This window comes from Hydractinia symbiolongicarpus, chromosome 8 (genome assembly GCF_029227915.1).
Source record: "Hydractinia symbiolongicarpus strain clone_291-10 chromosome 8, HSymV2.1, whole genome shotgun sequence".
NCBI lineage: Eukaryota > Metazoa > Cnidaria > Hydrozoa > Anthoathecata > Hydractiniidae > Hydractinia > Hydractinia symbiolongicarpus.
In genome coordinates this window covers 10,967,156-10,988,260 of record NC_079882.1, presented here as the reverse complement: position 1 = coordinate 10,988,260, position 21,105 = coordinate 10,967,156, and the positions used below count along the sequence as shown (strand labels likewise).

General features: G+C 33.9%; 2 protein-coding genes across 3 annotated transcripts; one reads left to right on the top strand and one right to left on the bottom strand.

The window, feature by feature from the left end:
* The first annotated feature begins 2,157 nt into the window (after positions 1–2,157).
* LOC130654427 (uncharacterized) lies at positions 2,158–4,658 on the top strand. 2 transcript variants are annotated; one of them, XM_057457001.1, is made up of 2 exons: positions 2,158–2,319; positions 3,589–4,658. In XM_057457001.1, the coding sequence occupies exon 2, from the start codon at positions 3,589–3,591 to the stop codon at positions 4,006–4,008; it is 420 nt and encodes a 139-aa protein (XP_057312984.1). In that variant the 5' UTR covers positions 2,158–2,319; the 3' UTR covers positions 4,009–4,658. The 2 variants fall into 2 exon arrangements, with proteins under 2 accessions (XP_057312984.1, XP_057312985.1); XM_057457002.1 differs by having other exon boundaries at positions 2,168–2,327.
* Positions 4,659–7,309: 2,651 nt separating this feature from the next.
* Positions 7,310–19,417, bottom strand: LOC130654425 (ankyrin repeat, SAM and basic leucine zipper domain-containing protein 1-like). The gene is made up of 14 exons (XM_057457000.1): positions 19,257–19,417; positions 17,616–17,743; positions 12,806–12,928; positions 12,375–12,489; positions 12,152–12,263; positions 11,574–11,708; positions 11,242–11,309; positions 10,777–10,806; positions 10,625–10,697; positions 9,853–9,909; positions 9,621–9,733; positions 8,781–8,895; positions 8,223–8,330; positions 7,310–8,030 (listed from the first exon to the last, which is right to left on the bottom strand). The coding sequence occupies exons 1-14, from the start codon at positions 19,367–19,369 to the stop codon at positions 7,878–7,880; spliced, it is 1,443 nt and encodes a 480-aa protein (XP_057312983.1). The 5' UTR covers positions 19,370–19,417; the 3' UTR covers positions 7,310–7,877.
* Between the last annotated feature and the right edge of the window lie 1,688 nt (positions 19,418–21,105).

Genomic DNA, 21,105 nt, shown 5'->3' with positions numbered 1-21,105 from the left:
GGTATGGTGCTAAAAAAATTCTTGCCATGCGCTAAAATTTATACCATTACATTATTTATACCATTTATACCTACCATTTATTACCACGCAGGGCATGTGAAAGGCATCAAGTCTTCACACAACTGGTGAATAAACTGGCGCTAAACCGAGCTACTAACGACGATAGCACGAACACCAAGACAGCTATGACTGGCCTGAAATCCTTCAAGGCTATCAAGCTTGTGGGGGTACCACTTGTAAAGAGTTAGGAGTACCCGGAGGAGAATCCCTTACAAGAAAGCGGTCTCTACATCTATCTGCTTAGCCTGGTGAGGAACACGGAAATCAAAAAAGACGGGCAACTGACACCTTTTAGAGCAAAAAGACCTGCCGACTGGATCGTAGGCAGGCATGTTTTGAATTTTTGAACGGCGCATTCAGAAGTAGTTGAAGACAAGACCGTCAAATCAAAACACTTTCACAGTGGTGTAACGCTAATTTTGAGGGAATTGCTTCAGCAACATAAGTGTGAAAAAAGAATCGGTACATTAACCATAAACTGAAAGAGTGAGTGGGGGAAAGCAGAATCAACTTTCACAAGAAAAAGGTAACCCAGGAACCTTGAGAATGTATGGCAATCATTAAACTGGGGAGTAACTAATATGTACTGACATAATAAGAAGGCTGATGGTACCGGCAGTACCCGCTGTTATGTCTATCTCCTTTCCAATGTCCAGCTGGACATCCTTGGAGGGCGAGATGATATGAGAGTCTCATTTATTCCAGCTATACAAGCCCCAAATAGCATCAGCTTTTTGGAGTATGGACTTTCTACTTAAGTGTCATTAATTATATGGGTCAACAAGCCCAGGGAATGTTCTCTCAGCTCTACAACTTTTCAAAATCCTTCTTTTTTTACTCCCAAAAACACCAGTCTAAAGCTCTGTTCGGATGCCATTCTATCAGAAGTAGTTCGCTATTTAGTCAATATTGCTGTGCCTTTCGTTTGCGATAGGCATCAGTCCGGGACTTCGACTTCTTTAACATCTGTGACGTGATAAACCTGTCCGAAACATAAACGAGCGTGTGGGGTTTAGCCCGACTGTCTTGTTACACATGTGTTGCGTTTTGAGGTGATCTGGGACACACAAGACCAAATGGAAACACCTCGCAACAGCCTTGTTTCACATGTCTTGGGTTTTGATCTAGGACACTGGGACATGAGCGGAGCGAGTCGGAAGCAGGAATGTATACAAGTGTGCGTAGGTGTTTACAGATTTTGGCCCAGAACATACGCATCTATATCTGTTGAAGTGCTAAGAGAAAAAATTGAGGGGAGAAGCAAGAGCGTGGGAAAACCGCGTAAGACGACAAGGGCTGGCTTGGGCTTCAAAAATTTTTATTTAGGATGAAGAAAAAACTATTGTGAAACTGAAGAATAACCCATCAGAAACTTTGAGCTATCCAAATTAAAAAATACTAGAGGGCTTGAGCTTTTAATGTGTGTTGCAAACTGCCGTGACCTGAAAGTTATGAATTGTCCCCTGTCTCCTAGAGGGATAAGAAATGTTGTTGGTGGAGGTAGTCAGGCCAAAATATATATCTAGCAATTTAAAGACGTCACTACCCACTGAGCTAGTGAGCCAGTAGCCTCTTCACTTGTTGAAAAGTTTTGCACTTTTTAGGAGTTGGTAAAATTGTTAGACCTGTGTTACCATTTAAAATCATTTTATGAATTTCGATCCTCTGCAATTATATAAATACATGCTCGACATCATTTTATTTTGCCCGATGATGAGAGAAGGATCTCCCGAAACATCGCCTACTAAACTATGATGTTCAAGAAATGATAAACTTTCCACAGTAATATGAATACTGAACAGACAAACCGAAATAATATGTTCAATAAAATCATGTGGTTATGAACATTTGTATTTCCTCTCAGCAAAACTTTACCACCATATTTGATACATTCTAGCCTCAACTTCATCTTATCTTGTCTGTTAGTCACTTCTAAACTTTTAAACTCTAATGGACTCAGTAAACAAATAATACATGGATCGTGTTTTGTTCCTAACCTTAAGAGCACAAGTCTTGGGTCCTGATTGATGTTAGGGGTGGTGTTATGGGGTTTTGGGTCAAGGGTATACCTGGGGTACCATCCCCTAGCTCTCCAACAGATCACCTGCGGTGGAGAGTTAACTTGAAGGAAAATTCACGAAAATTGCTGAAGCCTTCAAAAAACGTTGTGACGCACTTAACATAGCAAGCTGGTTTCCCTTATATAACAAAAATTAGGGTAACCTTAATTTTTTGCTTATCTGACTTAAACCAAAGAAGGTAAGGAGGTAATATGCTAGTGATATATTTGTGTAGTTTCTTCCACGTGATTTTACTATTACCTAAAAATTGATTGAGTCACCACATTATACTTTCACTTTGTTTTGTTGGCTGTCTTGCTCAACTGCCTTTCCTTTAAAACAGAGAAGTTAGACATGTTTCCTTGGTTCCTAGGAAGATGCTCATTTCAGGAACCTTAACTAACAGTCAGAAAATCTTGTTGAGTTTTAAAATTTCGGCGAGTATAAGTAACCCAGACCATAGTGAACTGTCTACGATGACACAGATGGAGAACAACTTGTATATACATGTCGTATTTATGTGCCTTTTTAAGAATATTAAAATTCTAACCATGTCATTTTTCGTATTTCTTCATTGTTATAAAGAAATAGGTCTATTTTTTAACCCAATATCCCAGCATAATATTCATTCCAGTGCTTGTTTTTAGTTTTAGAACAAGAAAGACGCTTTTAGTTTTGCTGTTAGTTTTTAGAATTACTTGTTTAACTATGGAATTTATTTTGTTAGAATATAGATGACTTGCTATAAACTTTTTCTAACTGGTGTGACGTAATTCCGCGTAATTGTTTAATAAGAGTGCAGACCCTAATTGAGCATTAAGTACTCCAGCCATGGGTGGTCCTACAAATAATAGAAAGAGCATATCCCTCAATATCTGTGAGGCTAACCATGTAAGATATGCACATCTATGTAAAAATGAAATACTCTCGCTTTACATCTCAAAGAACTTTTTCTATTTTTTCACTCTGGCTTTGAATGTTGTTTATATTTCTTGTTCTCCTTCTTGTTCCTGTTCTGCTTCTTGCCAGGAAGCAGCCAGGACTATAACTTTTAGGGGGGGGGGTAACTTAATGTGGAGCAACTTTAGAATAACATTGCAGCTTTTTAATTTGTGGCAAATGATCCAATGAACCAACATAACCAACGACCCATTAAACCAACTTAGCCAACGAGCCAACATAGTTAACGAACCAACATAGCCAACGTGCCAAAGAATCAACATAACCAGCAAACCAACATAGCCAGAGAACCCTAACGCTAACGTTATGTTTAGTGATTTCGCGTTGTCTTCTTTGGCGGTAGCTTGGAGACTACTAAAGTAGGAGAGGACGGGACTAGGAAGTAGTCGGTGGATCATTGGCTACAATATTTAAATTTATTTCGTTATTATTATTATTATTATTATTATTATTATTATTATTATTATTATTATTATTATAATTCGTTAATTTTTTTTGTTTCTGTTAGATGACTGCACCACCACCAGATAATCCGTATTACCCACCACCACAAAACGCAGCAATGCAGGGATATGGTGAAAAACCACCACCTTATGCAGGTCCTCCCCAGCCAGCATACCAACAACAATATCCACCACAGCAACCATATACTCCACAGCAGCCATACCCTCAACAACAACAGCCGTATCCACAGCAACCATATCCACAACAACAGCCATATCCACAGCAACAGCCATATCAGCCGCAACAACCTGGTTACTACCCACAGCAACCAGGATATAACCAACAGGGACATAATACGATTGTCGTGCAGCAACCACCAGCGACAACGCATGTTTACCACGAAAAGAAAGACACAACTGCGGAAGACTGTGCACTGGGTGCATTGTGTATGGCCTGTCTATGCTGCTGCTTGTTAAGTGATTAAGTTTTTTATTTCATGGGTTTAATTTGAAAGAAATGCCTTATAATATAAATAATTCATATAGCTTAAATTTATCATCCATTTAAACTTAAAATGTCATTATTGAAATGAAAAATGCACCATGGGATGATCTATGTCATGATGTATAGTTCATAGTAGATATGCTTCTTTAATTTTATTATTTTTTTATATAACTAGATTTTCGTTTGCCTCTACTCGTGTTAGTAAAAGCGAATTTGATAAATTTTTTTTACCAGTTTTTGTTGCAAGACAGTGTGCAAATACGAAGACCTTACAGTTAATGTCTGGTAGCTTTCAATAGCAATTATCAAGGAAATTTTTAGCAAAGAAGTAAAAATTTGCCCGAATTTTAACCCAGTTCTAAATCCAATCTTAATTACAGAATTCCTAATTAACCATAAAAGTTTCAAAACTAAAATCGAAAATTAAATTAAGATAAAAGATATAAACTTTCGAAACCGGACAACTGGCCAGGTTTCTTGTAAAAATTTATTGTTGTAACATAATGATTGTCACAATTTTTAATGAATATTAAAACTTATTTTTTATTCATTCTCGTTATTGTTTTTGTTATTTGCTTAGAGTAATATAGTTGTAAATTTGTTTAATAAAAAACGCATTCTTCGGGAGAAGTATAACTTTTTTCCTGTTAAGACTGGATTAGACGCCGTATTGTCATACAATTTAATTTGCAGACCTGTTTTATTAAGATAAGGTTTTTTTTATTTTAAATTAAAGGTTACCTCCCTCGAAAGACAACCTTTCAAGCTCATTCATATGAGCTCAACTTGATTTTTCACGGGAGGTAACCTTTAAATTTAGTTTTCATTTTAGATTTAAAAACCCTGATAAGAATTACACAACTTAGCTCACAATTGCTCTATTGCCAATTTCTTAGAGAATGCTAAAGTTCCTTAGCAATCTGCAATCTTGGTCAAGATTGTTGAGACAGGAAAACTAATTTCAAAGTTCGGCACCACAAGTAATTGCGTAGGCTAATTCAATATTAGATTCAGACATTTTGAACTTGTCAATATTCAGAGTGGACTTAGGACTTAAAATGTGCTAATTGTTGCTGACGCCAGCATAGATGAGTTGCGAATGTTTACAAAGTTCCGTATATATTCGAGCATTCTGACAGGCAAGAAAAGAAAGACCACATAGCCAGATTGAATCTTTATGCTAATTTATAGATTTTTAAGAACATAAGGTTGAAAACGAATTGGGATTTTTTTTTCAACTCCTATCTTCTTTGTTAACAGCAGACATTACGAATTTTGGTGTCTGTTGTTTATATTTTTTGTCGTGCACACGCGTGCGCATGTCCATTGTTCTCGTTGCAAAATCAAAACATTACGTCACGCCGCAACATATCTTTAGTCATTTTTAACGAATTTGGAGCCTTCGTTTCGTGGCCCCGACGGGGATTATTTCGGTGTGCGGGCGTGCTAGAGAATGTAAGTAGCAACTTTTCAACACTTTCTGCTAGCAAAAGTAGCCTGCCGGCTTCAGAGCATTGACTGTTTGGTCCTTCTGTCCATATTTGCAAAATAAGGAAAAAACTGCTTTTGTGTCAATATTTTTGTCCAAATTGTAGTAGATTTTAGTGCAGTTGCTTAAAAAATGGTCCAGGGTTTTGTAATAATTTTCAAAACTTTTTGTAAACGTCGAGCTTGTGGGGTCGAACTTTAAATTTTCACCTTTGTTGCACAAGTTGGGGTGTAGTCTACAGAATGCGGAATATGCTTTTATAGAAATCACTTTTTCTAATTCAATTTATTTTACGTCTGCAAAAAAATAGACGTAAAATGCCATTTGCCTGCTTCACATCGGCAAATTTCCTGATTATTCCATCTACATCCTGTTTTGCGCTGGTCATATTTAAAGAGAAAACAAGAGTAAATTTTCAAGTTCAAGTCTCATCTAACTTGGAGAAAAACCACCATTCTTTTGTTAGCAACCTTATCAAATTATAGGAATTTTTTAGACAACTCAACTGATGTCCCTCGTTTTCCCGAAAAACCCACCCCCATCTCCCTGAAACGAAAAATGTGCTCATTCTAGATTTCTAATGCCCTATAATCACTTTTGCAAATGTATATTTTTACCCAACCTCGCAGGAAGTCCCGGCTTGACAACGGTAACATCTTAGGGTCTGGCCTAAAAAATTTGTATGCACGGTCTAAAAAAAATTTCAACTTTCTTGGCTCTAATCACTAAAACGCTACCAGGAAGAAAAAAAAGCCCTAGTAATAAAGTTCGACTCGACACCTTGACTCTTGCACTTTTTGAGAAAAAAAAAATCAAATATTTTATACTTTAATAACTATTAAATATAAATAACTTAAAATATTTTTTTTCAATTTTTTGAAAATCTTTAAAAAATCTTAGCTCTTTTTAGGATAAAATTCAGTTTCTAATTTTAAAATTGAGTCTTTAAACGAAGAGTGAATAAAGAATTTGACGCAACGACTTGCAAAGCTGAGAACGCAGCTCTTAAAGACACACGCGTAAACATTAAATTCTAATATATTTAATTGTACACTAAGACGACTAAGCTACTAAATACCGTGTTATTATTGTCCTGTATGGAGTTTAGAAAATAAAAAAGGTTATTTTCGATATATATGGTCAAAACGCGCCGCAACGCAGAACTTTTTTCGGGTGCAAATTTAGCTTACTTAATTTGCGCATATAGCTGTGCAAAACATAAAACATTTATTTTCAGATTTCTAGGAGTAAATCCCTTCTAGGAGCATATTTTTAATATATTTCCAAGTTTCAACGAGTTTTCAGGCGTAGTGCTCAACCTGCTTTTTTGCTTACAAAAACATACCCTTTCAGGACTTAACTGCACAAAGAGGAGAACAAAACTAATTTTGACTTTGGTTATCTTTTTCGTCTCTATAAAAATCTGTAACACACCCTCTTGCAAGACTTGCATTTCACTCTTATCAGTCACGTGACAAGTCGTACGAACGTAACACGAAAATACGCCCGCGAACTTTTCGCAATCATGCGAATCATAATCGCACATAATAATAAAAAAGAATAAAGAAGTAAAAAATTCTACTGTGGGTTTTATCGATGTTTTTAGTGTTAAGGTACATAAATTAAAGGAAGCGCCCTACTCCCAATAGCGTACCAGCATCAAACATGAAGATGTTTAGGTATATACCTAATAAGTATCTCTCTCCGATAAACGCCCCACTAATTAGAGCGGTGTTCAATCGAAATAGATAAATCTAGGGCTATTTTGAAGAGTAGAAAATCAGAAAAAATAATTATTTCGATTATAATTCTATTTTATTCATCCACGATAAGGGGGCATCACCCCCTCCTCCCTGTACGCACTTGACCTAACACCCTTCCTTGCTACGTACACATATATTCAATAAAATATGCGAAAACATCTTATTCTATGATATCTTTACAGTAATTAAAATAATTATATCTATTTCTATTAAAAATTTGTTTTAACAGAATTAAAGGAAACGATGTTGAAACATCAAAATGTCAAAAATGGAACCATAGATCAAAATGCATACGTACTTATTAAACCTTTCTTGCGCCTCCTCGCACACACCTGTACGCTTTTAGCCTGAGCCCTATGCCCCCTAATTGCGTTCTTACTTTATGGATGCCTCCAAAGTTAATATTAGTTTAGCATATTTTATGCACTTCTCCCTCGAACGAGAGCCTCTTCTACACTTTTCAAATAGGTAGGTAGAGGACGAATCTATTCTCCTTGAAGAATTTCTTCACTCGTTTGTCGTTCTCTTTAGCACTACTAACAGTTTGCGAAACGATTGGATTGAAACTTGCTTGAAACTACGCCTTCTACTTCAAACCTATTTGTATACCAATTGATAGCCAACTATTGCTCCACAAAGCAGGAACATACCTGTCCCAGCGGAGATATATAATAAACGCTTGGAGGTATTGGTTGTAGTGTAAAAATCATCCAACAAATCAGCAGATTTTTTCTCTATGTTTGGAAACATCTACAAAGATAAACAAACAAAACCACACTGTCAAACTATCAAAAGAAGATCAAACACGAAATTTAAAGCTAAATTCTTTGCTATATAATCAACAACCGGTGTGTGTTCCGGTAGTATTTAACAAATTCGGACCATTTGAAAAAGAAACACCACAATTGCATCTGGGAACCGTTTGTATACCGAAATACTGACCCTCACTGCCTCCTTGTTGAGAAGCGTGATATCTTTTTGTAATGCCGAGGAGACTTTAAAAGCTTCAGAACATTGGTCCACTAGCGTTTTCTGTAGACGGGTGTTATCCTATATAAAAAAAATATTTTTTTGCTGCTATATAAACAATTGAATAGTAGTAGTAATAATATACCAGCAATATTATATGCTTTTAGCTTCACTAATTTATGAATTATATATCCTGTCGACAGTCCCAAGAGGGAACACCAAGGTGGTTCTACGGTGTTTAAAGCTCTAATTTGAGCTACTGAAATCTCGAACTGGACAACAGTTTCTGTGGAAATTGGACCCAAGACCTCTTGGATAAGTCGAGCATTCTACCAACTGAGCTATCTATCCCCAGGTTACAATGAATGGTAGGTGTACTGAGTGCAATCAAAGTCTCGTGGAATGTTTAGTAAACTGTATGTGACAACAAAGATTTTTTTCTTGACGTAAGATTTGTAAATTTTATATCATAGGCTTTAAATAGCACTAGTCTCTAGAAGTATCAACCTGCTTCACAAAAACTCCACTTACAGCACAAAGTTCTGCTTTCTTCAAATGTAAGTGCTTGTTGATGTACACTACGGAACTGCGTAGATAATCTAAATGTTTCGTTATGTTCGCAACAACTGCAGCTGTTTCTAAAGTCCTAAAATTATAAAATGTTAACGTTTTTTTCCTGAATAATTTACTACAACAGAGCAACATTATGTTCAATATTACTTGTAATCTTGCAGCAGTTGGTAGACACCAAGGTTTTTTCAGAGACAGGGGAAGGCATAAAAAGCTCTTATACCTAACAGAATAATAACTAGCTTGCCAGAGCTGTACTTAGCCATATTTTTCAATTTTTAAATTTTGTTGTTAAAAAAATGTTAATCATAACTTGATGAGTAAAAACAAATACCATACTAACATATAACAAAATGAAATATTTCAAACCCTTGGTTTTTCCTGGACTTAGCAAGATCGAAGAAGCTACCATTTTGCGTAACAGACAGACAGAAGTATATGTGTATTATAATATAGATGTCAACCTTATAACACATTTGGTTCTCAATGGATTCACCTTGTGACGTATTTGTCTTAGGAGTGACACTTTTGGAAACGTTCATCTTACGGAGTTGTCACTTGATGAAGGCCTCGCCTCGTAAAGATGCCCATTGTTTAAAATGCTTATTTTCTAGAGGTGCCTACTTTGTGGTGTCTCTGTCATAGGAGTGTGGTCCTGCGAAGTGTTGGTGATACGGGTTTGTTGTTCCACGTTACACCGCGTTTATATTTCCATTTTGAAGATTTTAATAACCGTCAGTTTAGTTTGGTTATTACTTGTTGAACCTTTTTTTATAAAATAAACAATGAGAATATACTTACGTCAATTTTGAAATGTTTTCAACAGATAAACTTTTCATATCCCACTCATTCGAATGCACATCTCGGATAGCAGCAAGCAATTTTTTGCGCACACCAAGCTGTGTGATACCCATCTGTTAAAAGAAACAAAAATTTTGGTAGATGAGGAGCAAGGTGAGAAAGGATTAACACGGATCAAGTTATTTTATGACACATCGTTTATTGCATCTATTTATCAAAATAATTTTTTCACCTCAATCATTTCTTGTTCAGTTACTTTTAGTAAATCTTTCAATTCCAATTGTTGTTCCTGAAAATACCCACACAACGAAATAAGTATGCAATACGCAACTGAATTGAGGGAAGGGGTGGGGGAGAGTTGAAGAAGTGAAGTATTTTGTTTTTGGTGTATACACAGACTTTGGGAAGTTACTGTAAACATTTTTAATGCTGTCAGAAGAGATCTTCGGAAATTGTAGTTTTGAGTCTCATCTTGATATTTTTTTCACATTATTAATTCTATTTACTTGTCTTCTTGTTCATCTATACTCTGGAAACATCTACAACGGATTTCACATCAAACTTTATTTTTAGAGATACAAGACATTACTTAAAAAAAAGATTTATTTTTATTATGGTAGTTAAATAATTTTTTTTCAAAGTCAAATAAGGTGATACAATTAGCTATTCTAATAAAGTGGGTAATCAGAGGTGGGTTGGCTATGAGCTGTTTCAATGTTCATGTCTTGGGCTAAACTCCCCTTGGAAACATATTTATTGGTTTAAAAGAAAAATTCGGCATACTTGTTTTATAGAATAATGCCAGTCACATGGGCTTACTGACACGACGATGAGATGCGCGTGTCCATCCTGAACAGCATAAGCCTCGCGCATCTATATTTGTGCGGTCACCCACTGTCCCCCTTTAAGGTGATTTTAAAAATTCCAATTCGGTGGGCGAAAATCAATAAAGATAAAGTAAAACTGATTTATTGTGTGTACAAGAAAAAATTACAAAAAGAAACCTGTATTAACGACACAATATGTCCCAGCTCCAATCCATGCAAGAAAAACTCAAGATCACCATACTTGACATATCTGAATTTAAAATGTTGTTTTAAAAAATCAAACTTTTACAACCAAACTAAAAAGCCTAATGCATAAACCTGGCACTCACTTCGAAGCAGCACTGTTCTTCATTGATGACCTAGGAAGTTTACTTGAAATTAAGTAACACAGCAAAACTTGACAAAAGTAAACATCACATCATTATCATCCGCTTGGTAAGGACTTTCTAATTTTATCAAGACTTTAAAAGTCATTATAAAAATCAGGATAATTTTTATTTTGTTTCAAGTCAGAAAAAAGATCTATGTTTTACTCTGTAGTCTGGAGAACTACAATTTAACAGTGTGATGAACGAAAGGGTGGTTGGTGCAACATTGGCATCGACTTTGGTTGTTTTTTTTAGCATATCTCTCGTCATGACTTTGGACCAAAAAAAGTCATAATTTTCCAGCATTTTAACTTATTTGGTTTAAGTGGCAATTCTTCTGCTTATTGGCACTTTGCATAACGATTAACGATTAATAAGTTACAATCTTACATGAATCATTTTTACTAAATTTACATACTAACTTACTCATCAGATGGTAAATCTGCAAATTGTTCTGTGTGATCACCATCATATTTTTCTAGTAATTCTGACAGCTACAAAAAAATACACATAAAAAAATGCAACAACAAATCTTACGTTCATATTAACTAGAAATAACTTTCGATAAAGAAAAATGGTAATCTGAATCTATGTCACCTAACTTATTGCTAGAAATGCATGGAAATCAATCTTTAACCAACTTGATTTTTATTTATTGTTACTGAATGAACACGTAGTGCATACAAGACACACAGACATGGATTGGAGAAGTCAGCAAAATGGGAAAAAACCCATCAAAATCAATCTTCCTAACTTACCATTGTAAAGCTGTGCGAAAATGCTACGTCAGCAGGTTTTTGACCGTCAAAAGAAGGTATGTTTACATCTGCTTTGTATTCCAACAAAATACGCACCACATGACTCAAACCAATGGCAGCAGCAAAAGATAATGCCTACATTAAAACGGTGTTGATGAATAAATGATGAATAAATGATACAAATATATTTTTATCTCATGCTGATAGAAAAATTACCTTCTCTTAAAAATTCTTAAACTCATTATTACTTCTGTTGAAGAAGAACTACTTTTCTCATCACTAACATACTGCCCGGGATTTGATCCACGGTCCCCAGAACTGGAAGCCGTAGACGAACCCACTACACTACGTGCGACAATATGTTAGTGACCAACTTAGATAGTTTATTGGAATGGAGTGTACACATATGCAAATTTATATCGTGGCACATCCGTATTTTTTACTCTCCACAGAGAATGTTACACCCTGATCGGACCTCCGATCATAAGGGGCAAGTATAATCCTAAAAATACGGGTGTGCCATGATAAAGAATCACCTATTACTTGTTCAAATTGAAGAACACAAATTGAATACATACCGTCCATCCTCTTGTTTCTTGTTTGTTTACATCAGCATGGTGCTCACAAAGTACTTTCACCACCTTTGAGAGTCCTTGCTTTGCAGCATACATTAATGGTGTCATCAAATGTCTAAATACGAATATCAAAAAACAAAGCCAGAACTTACTTTTGAATAAGTGAAGCTATTTTGGAATAAATAAGCTATTTCGAAAGAAGAAAGTCAGGTAAACTTTTACATACCGGTCATGAACATTTATTTTTGCTCCAAAATCTATCAGTATCTTGATACAACTGACCAACTGATCTTCATTTCTATTAGTTGATACACATACAGCCATAACAGGTGTAAATAAATCTGAAGAAACAATAATAGCACACATTATACCACCAGGAAATTAAAATATGATTTAGCTTTAAAATAAGCAAGTAACAGAAGTTTTATTGTCCTTGGGAATGCCTATCCTAATGGCTTGCTCTTCCTCCCCTTCTGAAATATAACTATGTTACATTACCGCCAGACATATAACATTGCTCTAGCTTGATCAGTATATGGCACCAAATAGGCTGACACTACAGTTACAGTGTGCCAGTGCGGAGACTCAAACCTGTAACGCTATGATTACAAGCCGATTCCACTCCGTTTTTATTATTTTTTATTATTTTAACTTTACCATATTGATAATTTGGAGATGCTTTGTGTTTTAGAAGCAATTCAACAGCTTCTACAAATCCATTATTAGCAGCATACATTAATGAAGTCCATCCAGATTGTAATGGCATGTCAACCTCAAAACCTAAATAAAAGCAATAAAAAATGGTGCTAAAGCAAAAAGATTGCTTCCCTCTTTTATAAACGTAATGTGGGTGTGTGGCCCTACACACCTCAAAATCTGCATGGCAAGTGAGCAGAACTGCACGACAGATTTTTATGGTTTGTAATAACTCATCAGCTCAGAGCCTTGATAATTTTAAAAGTGCAAGCGACCTTAAAATATAAAAATGAGGAAAAAAATTTGAAAAAGTTAAGTAACAAAATTTCTTTGCCTGTGCACTGCGTAGAGTTTGCTGTTTTGGCTATAAGTGTCAAAATGTAGTCTAGAATAAACTTGCTTGTTCAAGACATCCACATTATTTAATGACAGTAACTAAACAGATAGGGGTAATATTTTTATGGTTACAACATGTTTTAACGATATAGTAGTACGCAGTTGAAGGGCAAAAATATGTTTAAGTACAATAAATTTACACACTTACTATTTTATTTTACGCAGGAGGCAACTGAACTATATTGTAGAAAAATATATATTCTTTTTGTTTTTGGCTTTGTTTTGTCGAAGATGACCTTATCTGTGGCAGAATTTTGCAGTATAACATTATTGTTAACTCAGAGGGTAGAGTGATGTTGCGCACGCCAAGAGATATTATGGCATGTACAGAGGTGTGCGTGTATGATTGCATGTTATTCCTGTTCAAGCCTGTTTAGTATTTTATGTTGTTCTTTTAAACTTTCGAATTAGTGTAAACATTCCGACCTGAGTGCCGGTGCAATGGAAATGTCATAGATCTCGTCGTCTTTTTTTCAATAATTATCACTGTCGCAATAAAATAGCTCTTAAAATATTTAAAAATATTAGGTTTCAGGAAGCATTAGGAATAATTTATGTCTTTAAAATGTATTTCTCAACTATCCATATTTAAGCCTAATTGCTTTCCTGTAGAATTTTAATTTACAATTTTAATCACTTCTGTAAAATAAAATGCAACAGTAAAAAACCATTAAAGTCCATTATATAAGCTGTGCTGTGTCAGTAGAACTTACAAAAATTTTCCCCTCTTTAATGTGTGTACCCTTTTAGGGCCATTTGATTTAATTCAATTAAAATAAAAATTTGAAAAATAAAAAAATCTGGAAATTCAAAACCCAAATCAAACATCAGAATTTAAATTTCAAATTTTGTTTGTGTTTCGCAATTTCAATCTTCGCCAGGTCAAACAATTTTTTATCCTTCATAGCGACCCTGAAAACCAGACTGATCACGTGTAAAATTTGACATGTAAAATTTCAAGGGCTCAAACACCTGTTTATGATGCAGTTTTGGAAATAGTTCACAAAAAATTGATCAATGACAGCTGTTACCAACTGTCAACATTGTTCACTGATGGCCACTCAAAAATGAAAGTTATGGGTGAACAATTAACTTCTGTGTTGATTGATGCAATTAGATTTTCTGCATTAAATGTTTTTATAATAAGAACACTCAAAGAAAAAAAATCGCCTTTTGTTTTGCGCACTTATTCACTTTTTCACAAAGAAAAGATTATTAGTAAAAATTTCAGCTTTTCATTGTTCTCATTTTGTTCTTATTTTCAGCAACTCCTTGCCTTATTGTTCTGAAGAAGAAAGATGTAATTAATTATTGCTAATTTGAAAATATTAACAAATATATTAAAAATATACAAAAAAAAACCCATTTGTTTTGATCATTACAAGATAGCGGATAAATAAAAACTAGTTGTCAGTTGTCAACACACCAACTTGAAATATCGTGGAGAGTTTAGGATTGGGAAATGCAGACTTTTCCCTAACTTTAAAGATAGGTCTATAACTTTGGGAAGATAGAACATGTTTTTGTAAGTACTTCGTCAAAATTGTTTATTTTAAACAATACATATACAATGGAAGTAGTTTTGAATTTCCAAGTACCATTGATCTGCACATTCATCGCAACCATTCATTCTTCGGTAGCAAGAACACATTTTCACTGGAATTTAGCTCAACCCATGACATATCACTCAGTCAAAACTTTGCTTTAACTTCTCACAGATTCTTACAAATATGATCGATTCCTGTGTTGCCTAGCGTGTATCCTGTTCCATATAGTTTAAAATCACTTCAGGTTGAACAAGGTTGGTAAGTTTTCCCTTTATATTGTCTGAAAATAAGATTAAAGTAAAATATTTTGGAAGGAAAGGATGTCTTTTTTATTGTGTGAAAAATTTACTTGAAAAAATTGTAAAAACATTTTCTTACTTAACTGATTAGTTTACGTGTAATATTGTATTATTTTGCATTTAGAAAAACAGGCAGCAGTAAAGTCACTTACCAAAATTAGTGCACTGTGTGTTTGTTTGTCTTGGCCTTATATAACCAGATGTTTTGGTCTTTGCTGTAAAAGTGTTTTACAGCAAAGACCTTTTGTGTTGATGCTTTCCAGAAGTTTATTACTGCGAGAAGAAAATGTTCTCTTTCTTACCGTAAAGATGGAAAATTTGACTAAATCTGCAGTCACATTCATGTACCTCTTGTGACTGTGGATTCCTTATAACATAAGTTGCTTACGTACTAGCACTAATGTATGATTGTCAAATCTGTATGAACTATCTCTGTGTTTGCTTCTGTTTCATTTATTGTTATGAATGCAATTCTATCTGATTAACTACAAACATGAAATGTGAAATATTTGCGTCTTTCTAATCTATAACACATATGGGATTAAGCATTTAATATATGGAAGTCTTTCAATTTTTTTGTTCTCTATGTCCACCAGAAAAACTTTGCTTGCAACATTTTTGACCTTTGAAACATACCTACTGTATTTTCCGGTATATAACCCATGGGTTATAAGTTTATTTTTACGACTTACACCGTTGGTGAGGGTTATAATGTGGTGCGGGTTATGTGATAAGTTTTATATTTTCTGTCATTTGTTGTGAAATTTAAAATTTATAAATTTAACGACGAAAATAGTATATACCAACAGGATAAAATGCGTACATTAATATAACTGCATGCTCGATCCTATATCTACGTAATCTTACTTCAACTACGTGATTTAATTTTTTTTACACAGTGAAATTGCCTTAACTTTCTATTGCTTGCCAATGCTAATATTGTGAGCTCTCTCTGAAACACAATTCTAGAGATCATTTTTCTTTTGTGTTGAATGTAATTCTAATCTATTTATATCTTTGCAATCACATAGAGCACATTGAAATGATTTGCTTCTGGTAATAGAGCAATATAGCAGGTATCATTTTTAGGTTTAATTGACATGTATCTCACCACCTAGTGCCCAGGACTTAATTATTAATTCCTGTTAAAAATATTAAAAAATGATAAAATTAAAGTATAGATGATAATTTTCTTTTTTTTTATCTTTGCTACGATCAAGCAACAGGCGGCCACTGGAAATATGAAAAATAAATATAAAATACAATTAATAAGACACACGCAACTAGCTCTATCGCGGGTTATGCAAAGGTGCAGGTAAGTAAAACAAGTTGATTAAAATTTTATGCGGGTTATACGAAGGTGCAGGCTATCTATTAGCATCTAGTTTATAACTCCTTAAAAAAGCTGAACTGCGAGTTTTACGATGTGCGGGTTATATACCAGAAAATACGGTATGTCATTGTTCATTGTTATAGGTTTTCCAACCAGATTTGTGGCATAAAGTGGCTCTTTTTCTACATGGAAGTAGGTACCTGATGATGTCTGGCTAAAGCAATCAAATGTTCCATCCTCCGTAATACAAAAATATGTAACATCTAACTAGGAAGAACAAGGTAAAATTATCACAATTTTCTGAAATTCAATGAGAATCCCTGGTATGTTAATGTCACAAAGCTACATTGTAAATAATTGTCAGTCTTTGGGCGGACGCTTAACTTCTCCGCCGTGTTTCTTCAGTGAGTTCCTTATCACTGCCATTGAAAAGACAAATGCTGGATCCATAAAATTTATTTATTAAACCAATAGTGCTACTGATGGACCCCTCTTCCAGTGGAGGGTTTATATAGGCATGTATCAGGACACACTTAAACAGGGGTTAATGCAAGATCCAGACTCATTTGAAAGCATGTGAAAACAGTTTAAAGGAACCCCTAAATATGTAAGGGTCAGCTAAAAATGCGGGAAAACTATAAGGTTATTGATCATAATTATGGTTATGAAATAAGGGGTATAAACGAATTGAACCACCTGTCCATTGCATCAGCTGTAATATTTTATTTTGAATTTTAATTTTTTAAAAAGAATTGATTTTTGAAATTTTGAATTTATAATTTTAGATTTCGATTTTTGCATTTTGAAATTAAATTAAAAAACAAATGCCCCTTAGGGACATAGATTCTCTCTTATGTTCAGCTTGACTTGGCAACACTTGGCTCAACATACAAGAGTTGAGCCAAACCGAGCTTGATTCTGCTAAAACTTCCAAACAGTATAACAACTTAAAAAAAAAACAATTTTATAAAAGACTCAGCTCAGCTCAGTGTGGATCTGGTTTTGTACATTCAATCTGGCCATGCAAAGCCATGCAGCATAGCTAGGTAAGCTGTGAAGCTTGGTTTAACATGGCTAGATTTTGTTTTATATAAGCTGTGAATTTGGTCTGACTCAGCACAGCACACAGCTTATAACAATAACAGCAAAAACAATTACAATATTATAATGCAAATTACAAAACACAAATTAAATACCTTGATCTAAAACATTTTTTAATTTGTCAACATCCCCTTTCATTATGGCACTTTTTACAATTTCATTGTCCAAACGAACTTCTTTTTTCATTTCCTCAGATGCCAGACTTTTGCCAAATAACCTAGAACTAAATTGTTCATAGTTACAAACAACACTGCATTCAAAATGTTCACATGACAACCTTTAAAAAAATTGTTAAATCATAACTAAGGTGTGATTAAGAAGAAAAAAGATTGTTACCATTAGGACTAAAATAGGAAACTACCAGAATTAACAGAACAGCCAGAGAATAGTAGCAAACCAGAAGTATGGTGACAGAACGAGCAGCTAGAATAATTACTATTTGAGAAAAAATGGAGGGGAAGGAGAACAAACAAAAATTTTTTCTGACATTTAAAAAATATTGCAAAACAACCACACTCAAATTTGAGTGACACGTTGTGGTTTATTTCAAGATTATTTCAGCACTGAAAGAATTAAAAAGTAAAACGAAGCAAAAAACTGTGGGGCTAGTCAGGAGGCTTATCCTTTGATCACTGAGAAATTACTTTTTATTAAAACCATAAAATCAGACCTAAGAACAACAACTTGAGTTGTTTATCTTCATCTTCCTAAAGTTATTTAAATTTATTGTGAGTCGCCATATTTCGTAACTAAATACAGCAATTTTTAAGACTCAACAGAAAGTCTTCTTGTCGTGTCAGACCGAAGTATGGGAACCTTTAATCATTGTAGGCTCGTTTTCTCATCATTTAAGAACTTAATATGGTGATTTTTAGCTTCGTAGGGTTGTTTTTTCCTTCTTCCAGAAAGAAATACAGTGATTCCTTAAGCTGAAAAGCTTTGTAGGGTTTATTTCTAGTGATTTAAGAAGATAGATGTCAATTTTAGGCTTTGTGAGTTTTTTTCTCCTTCTTCCAGAAATAAATACAGTAATTTATAATTTTCTGCAGGACGTTTTCTCCTTATTTTAGAACGAAATACACAATTTTTTAGCATCATATGGCCTTTTTGTCATTTCAGAACAAATTTACTAGGACGTTTAAGCTTTGTACAGTGTGTTTTCTTTTTTTGTGAAACACGTGAAACAGGCAAAACTTATCCTTGTTATTATGCATTTTATTTTGCGAGACATGAACTCTATTGTATTTTAAAAAAACACTTTATTTAAAAAAATATAAAAAATGCGTGAGTTTTTTCGTAAGAGTGTTACATTATCCAGATTTTTCTATTTCTCTATTGTTTTACCATGTATTTACCAATAGCTTAACAATGACAATGAAAATTCTGACCTTACTAAAAGTTTATGCAAAGGTGATAACTATTTGGTACATGCAAAGTTACATTTAAGCATTACTGTATGATGACCTAACTGAATAGAGGTTCACAATGAAAATGCAAGTGTTAAATGCTAAAAAAATTTGAAAGGAATTATGAATAATAAACAAATTTTAAAAGCATTTTGATTCCAACACAACATACCAATGAACAACACTAGTACCGCTTTAAAAAATAAGATAAGACAAGTAGCAAGGTACCATAACAACAGGTAAAAAGTTATTATCAAGAAAAAGGTGTAAACATTGTGCATAGTTATAACCGGAACTGTACTTCAGAGTAATATCAATACATATGCTTACAGTGTTTTTTTCTGTTCGACGAAGTCATTATCGTAAGGAACATCTTCATAATCTTGGTAATTAAAATCATCATCACTATCGCCACCCTCAAATCCAGCAGGAATACCACTCATTTTTATATATTTGTGCTTTTTAAAACCTGAAAAAACAAAATCAAAGGTCAATTTTCTATATTCAACTTACTGGTAACAATTTAAATTAGTATTCCAGGTTTACTAAAATTATAAGCTGTTATGATTTTTTAAGAAATTTGATTTTGTAGATTTTAGCAAAAAAACCTGTGAAGTCCTCAAAAATGTTTCAAGAATATCTTTCTTTAAGGTGAATATTCCCATGTTTCTATAAGTCTTGGTATTTCTGTCAATCCCTTGTCTTACATTTCTTGATGTTAAGCTCTTTATTCAAACTTTTATGATAAGCAGCTGCATTTCCAGCTGGAGTGAAAGAAGCTCAAGAGCTTTTTACCAAAGCAAATTAGAGCTGTTTGTTTTAATGTAAAACAATCTCTTAAACTTTTAGAAAAAATATCACGAAAAAGAATCTACAAGAAAAATCTTTCTGCACTAAATCATTTTTTTTTTGTAAATATGATAAAAAAAGACTTGTGAAGGTTTATCTCTGAAGAGCTCTGGCTATAATAATGCCTATTCTAGGGGTATAATGTTATTTGAAGGTAACCACACCTGTTTGAAATCAATGAAATGATTCCTAAGATTCTGTCCTCCTAGATTTCTTAAACCAAAAAACCTAGGAAACAGCAAATAATGTTAGATTGTTAATAGAAAATTAGGTTAAAAAAAAGCAATAATACAGGGAAAATTAGGCACGTTTTTGTAATGTCTTTTAAAAAACTTGTCACTGTGGTAAATAATGCATTTTTATAAAGTCAATTTTGTTGTTGAGCTAAGTAAGTGAGCAGAGCAAGCTGAACGCAAGCAAAGCCCATTTGCCATTTATGTGAGCAAAAATATTTCTAACCAAGGACTAACCACTGGAGAACCACCAGTATTTTAAAGTAACCAACAGAGAACCAGCAGTTTACTTATGTAACCACAAGAGAACGACCAGTTAAATACATAAAAATGAAGTGAACGCAACTGCCACTTCGAATGTGCAACATTTTATAATGTACACAACAGTTCATGACATGTTTTTTTCTGAAATGTTTATGTCTGGTGTGACTCGGGCTTTATGCAACAGTTGATTAAAAGACTGAAGGCTTTTTGAAAAAAATATATACTGTTTGTATTAGTATTTTAAAACCACACGCCAGAATTAAAAAAAAACAAAATTAATATTTTAAATAACGAAGTAATAAAATTGTAAACTAAATATAACGTATATTATGGACAAAAACAGTTAAAAAAAAAGAAATCTTTTTGAAACATGTATGTTCATTATATTAAGTGTCTTATAAGTGTTTTATTAAGTGTTTTATAGAATTTGACCCAAACCTTAATTTTGATTCAATAAATGTACCGAAAGGAACACAGAATCATTATAAACCTTTGGAGATACATAAGCTTAAAACGAAAAGCTGTAACATCGAATAACTTACACAAACTCACACGTAAAACATTTAGTTCTATTCAAAAAGACAACTTCTGAAAAGTAAACTGATAATAAACTGCTGCTTCTCTGATAGTAACTTAAAAAACGGCTGGCTTTCTGGTTACTTTATAGTACTGGTAGTTACTTCAAAATGCTGCTGGTTCCTACTTTTAACATCTATGAAGGGAAATAAAAGATTTTTAATATAATTTCTGTGTGTTGTATAATGACTCTTAAATGTCGTTGTTACTGGTTTCTGATTAATAACTGTCAGTAAAAGTCAGTGCACACAGGGTAG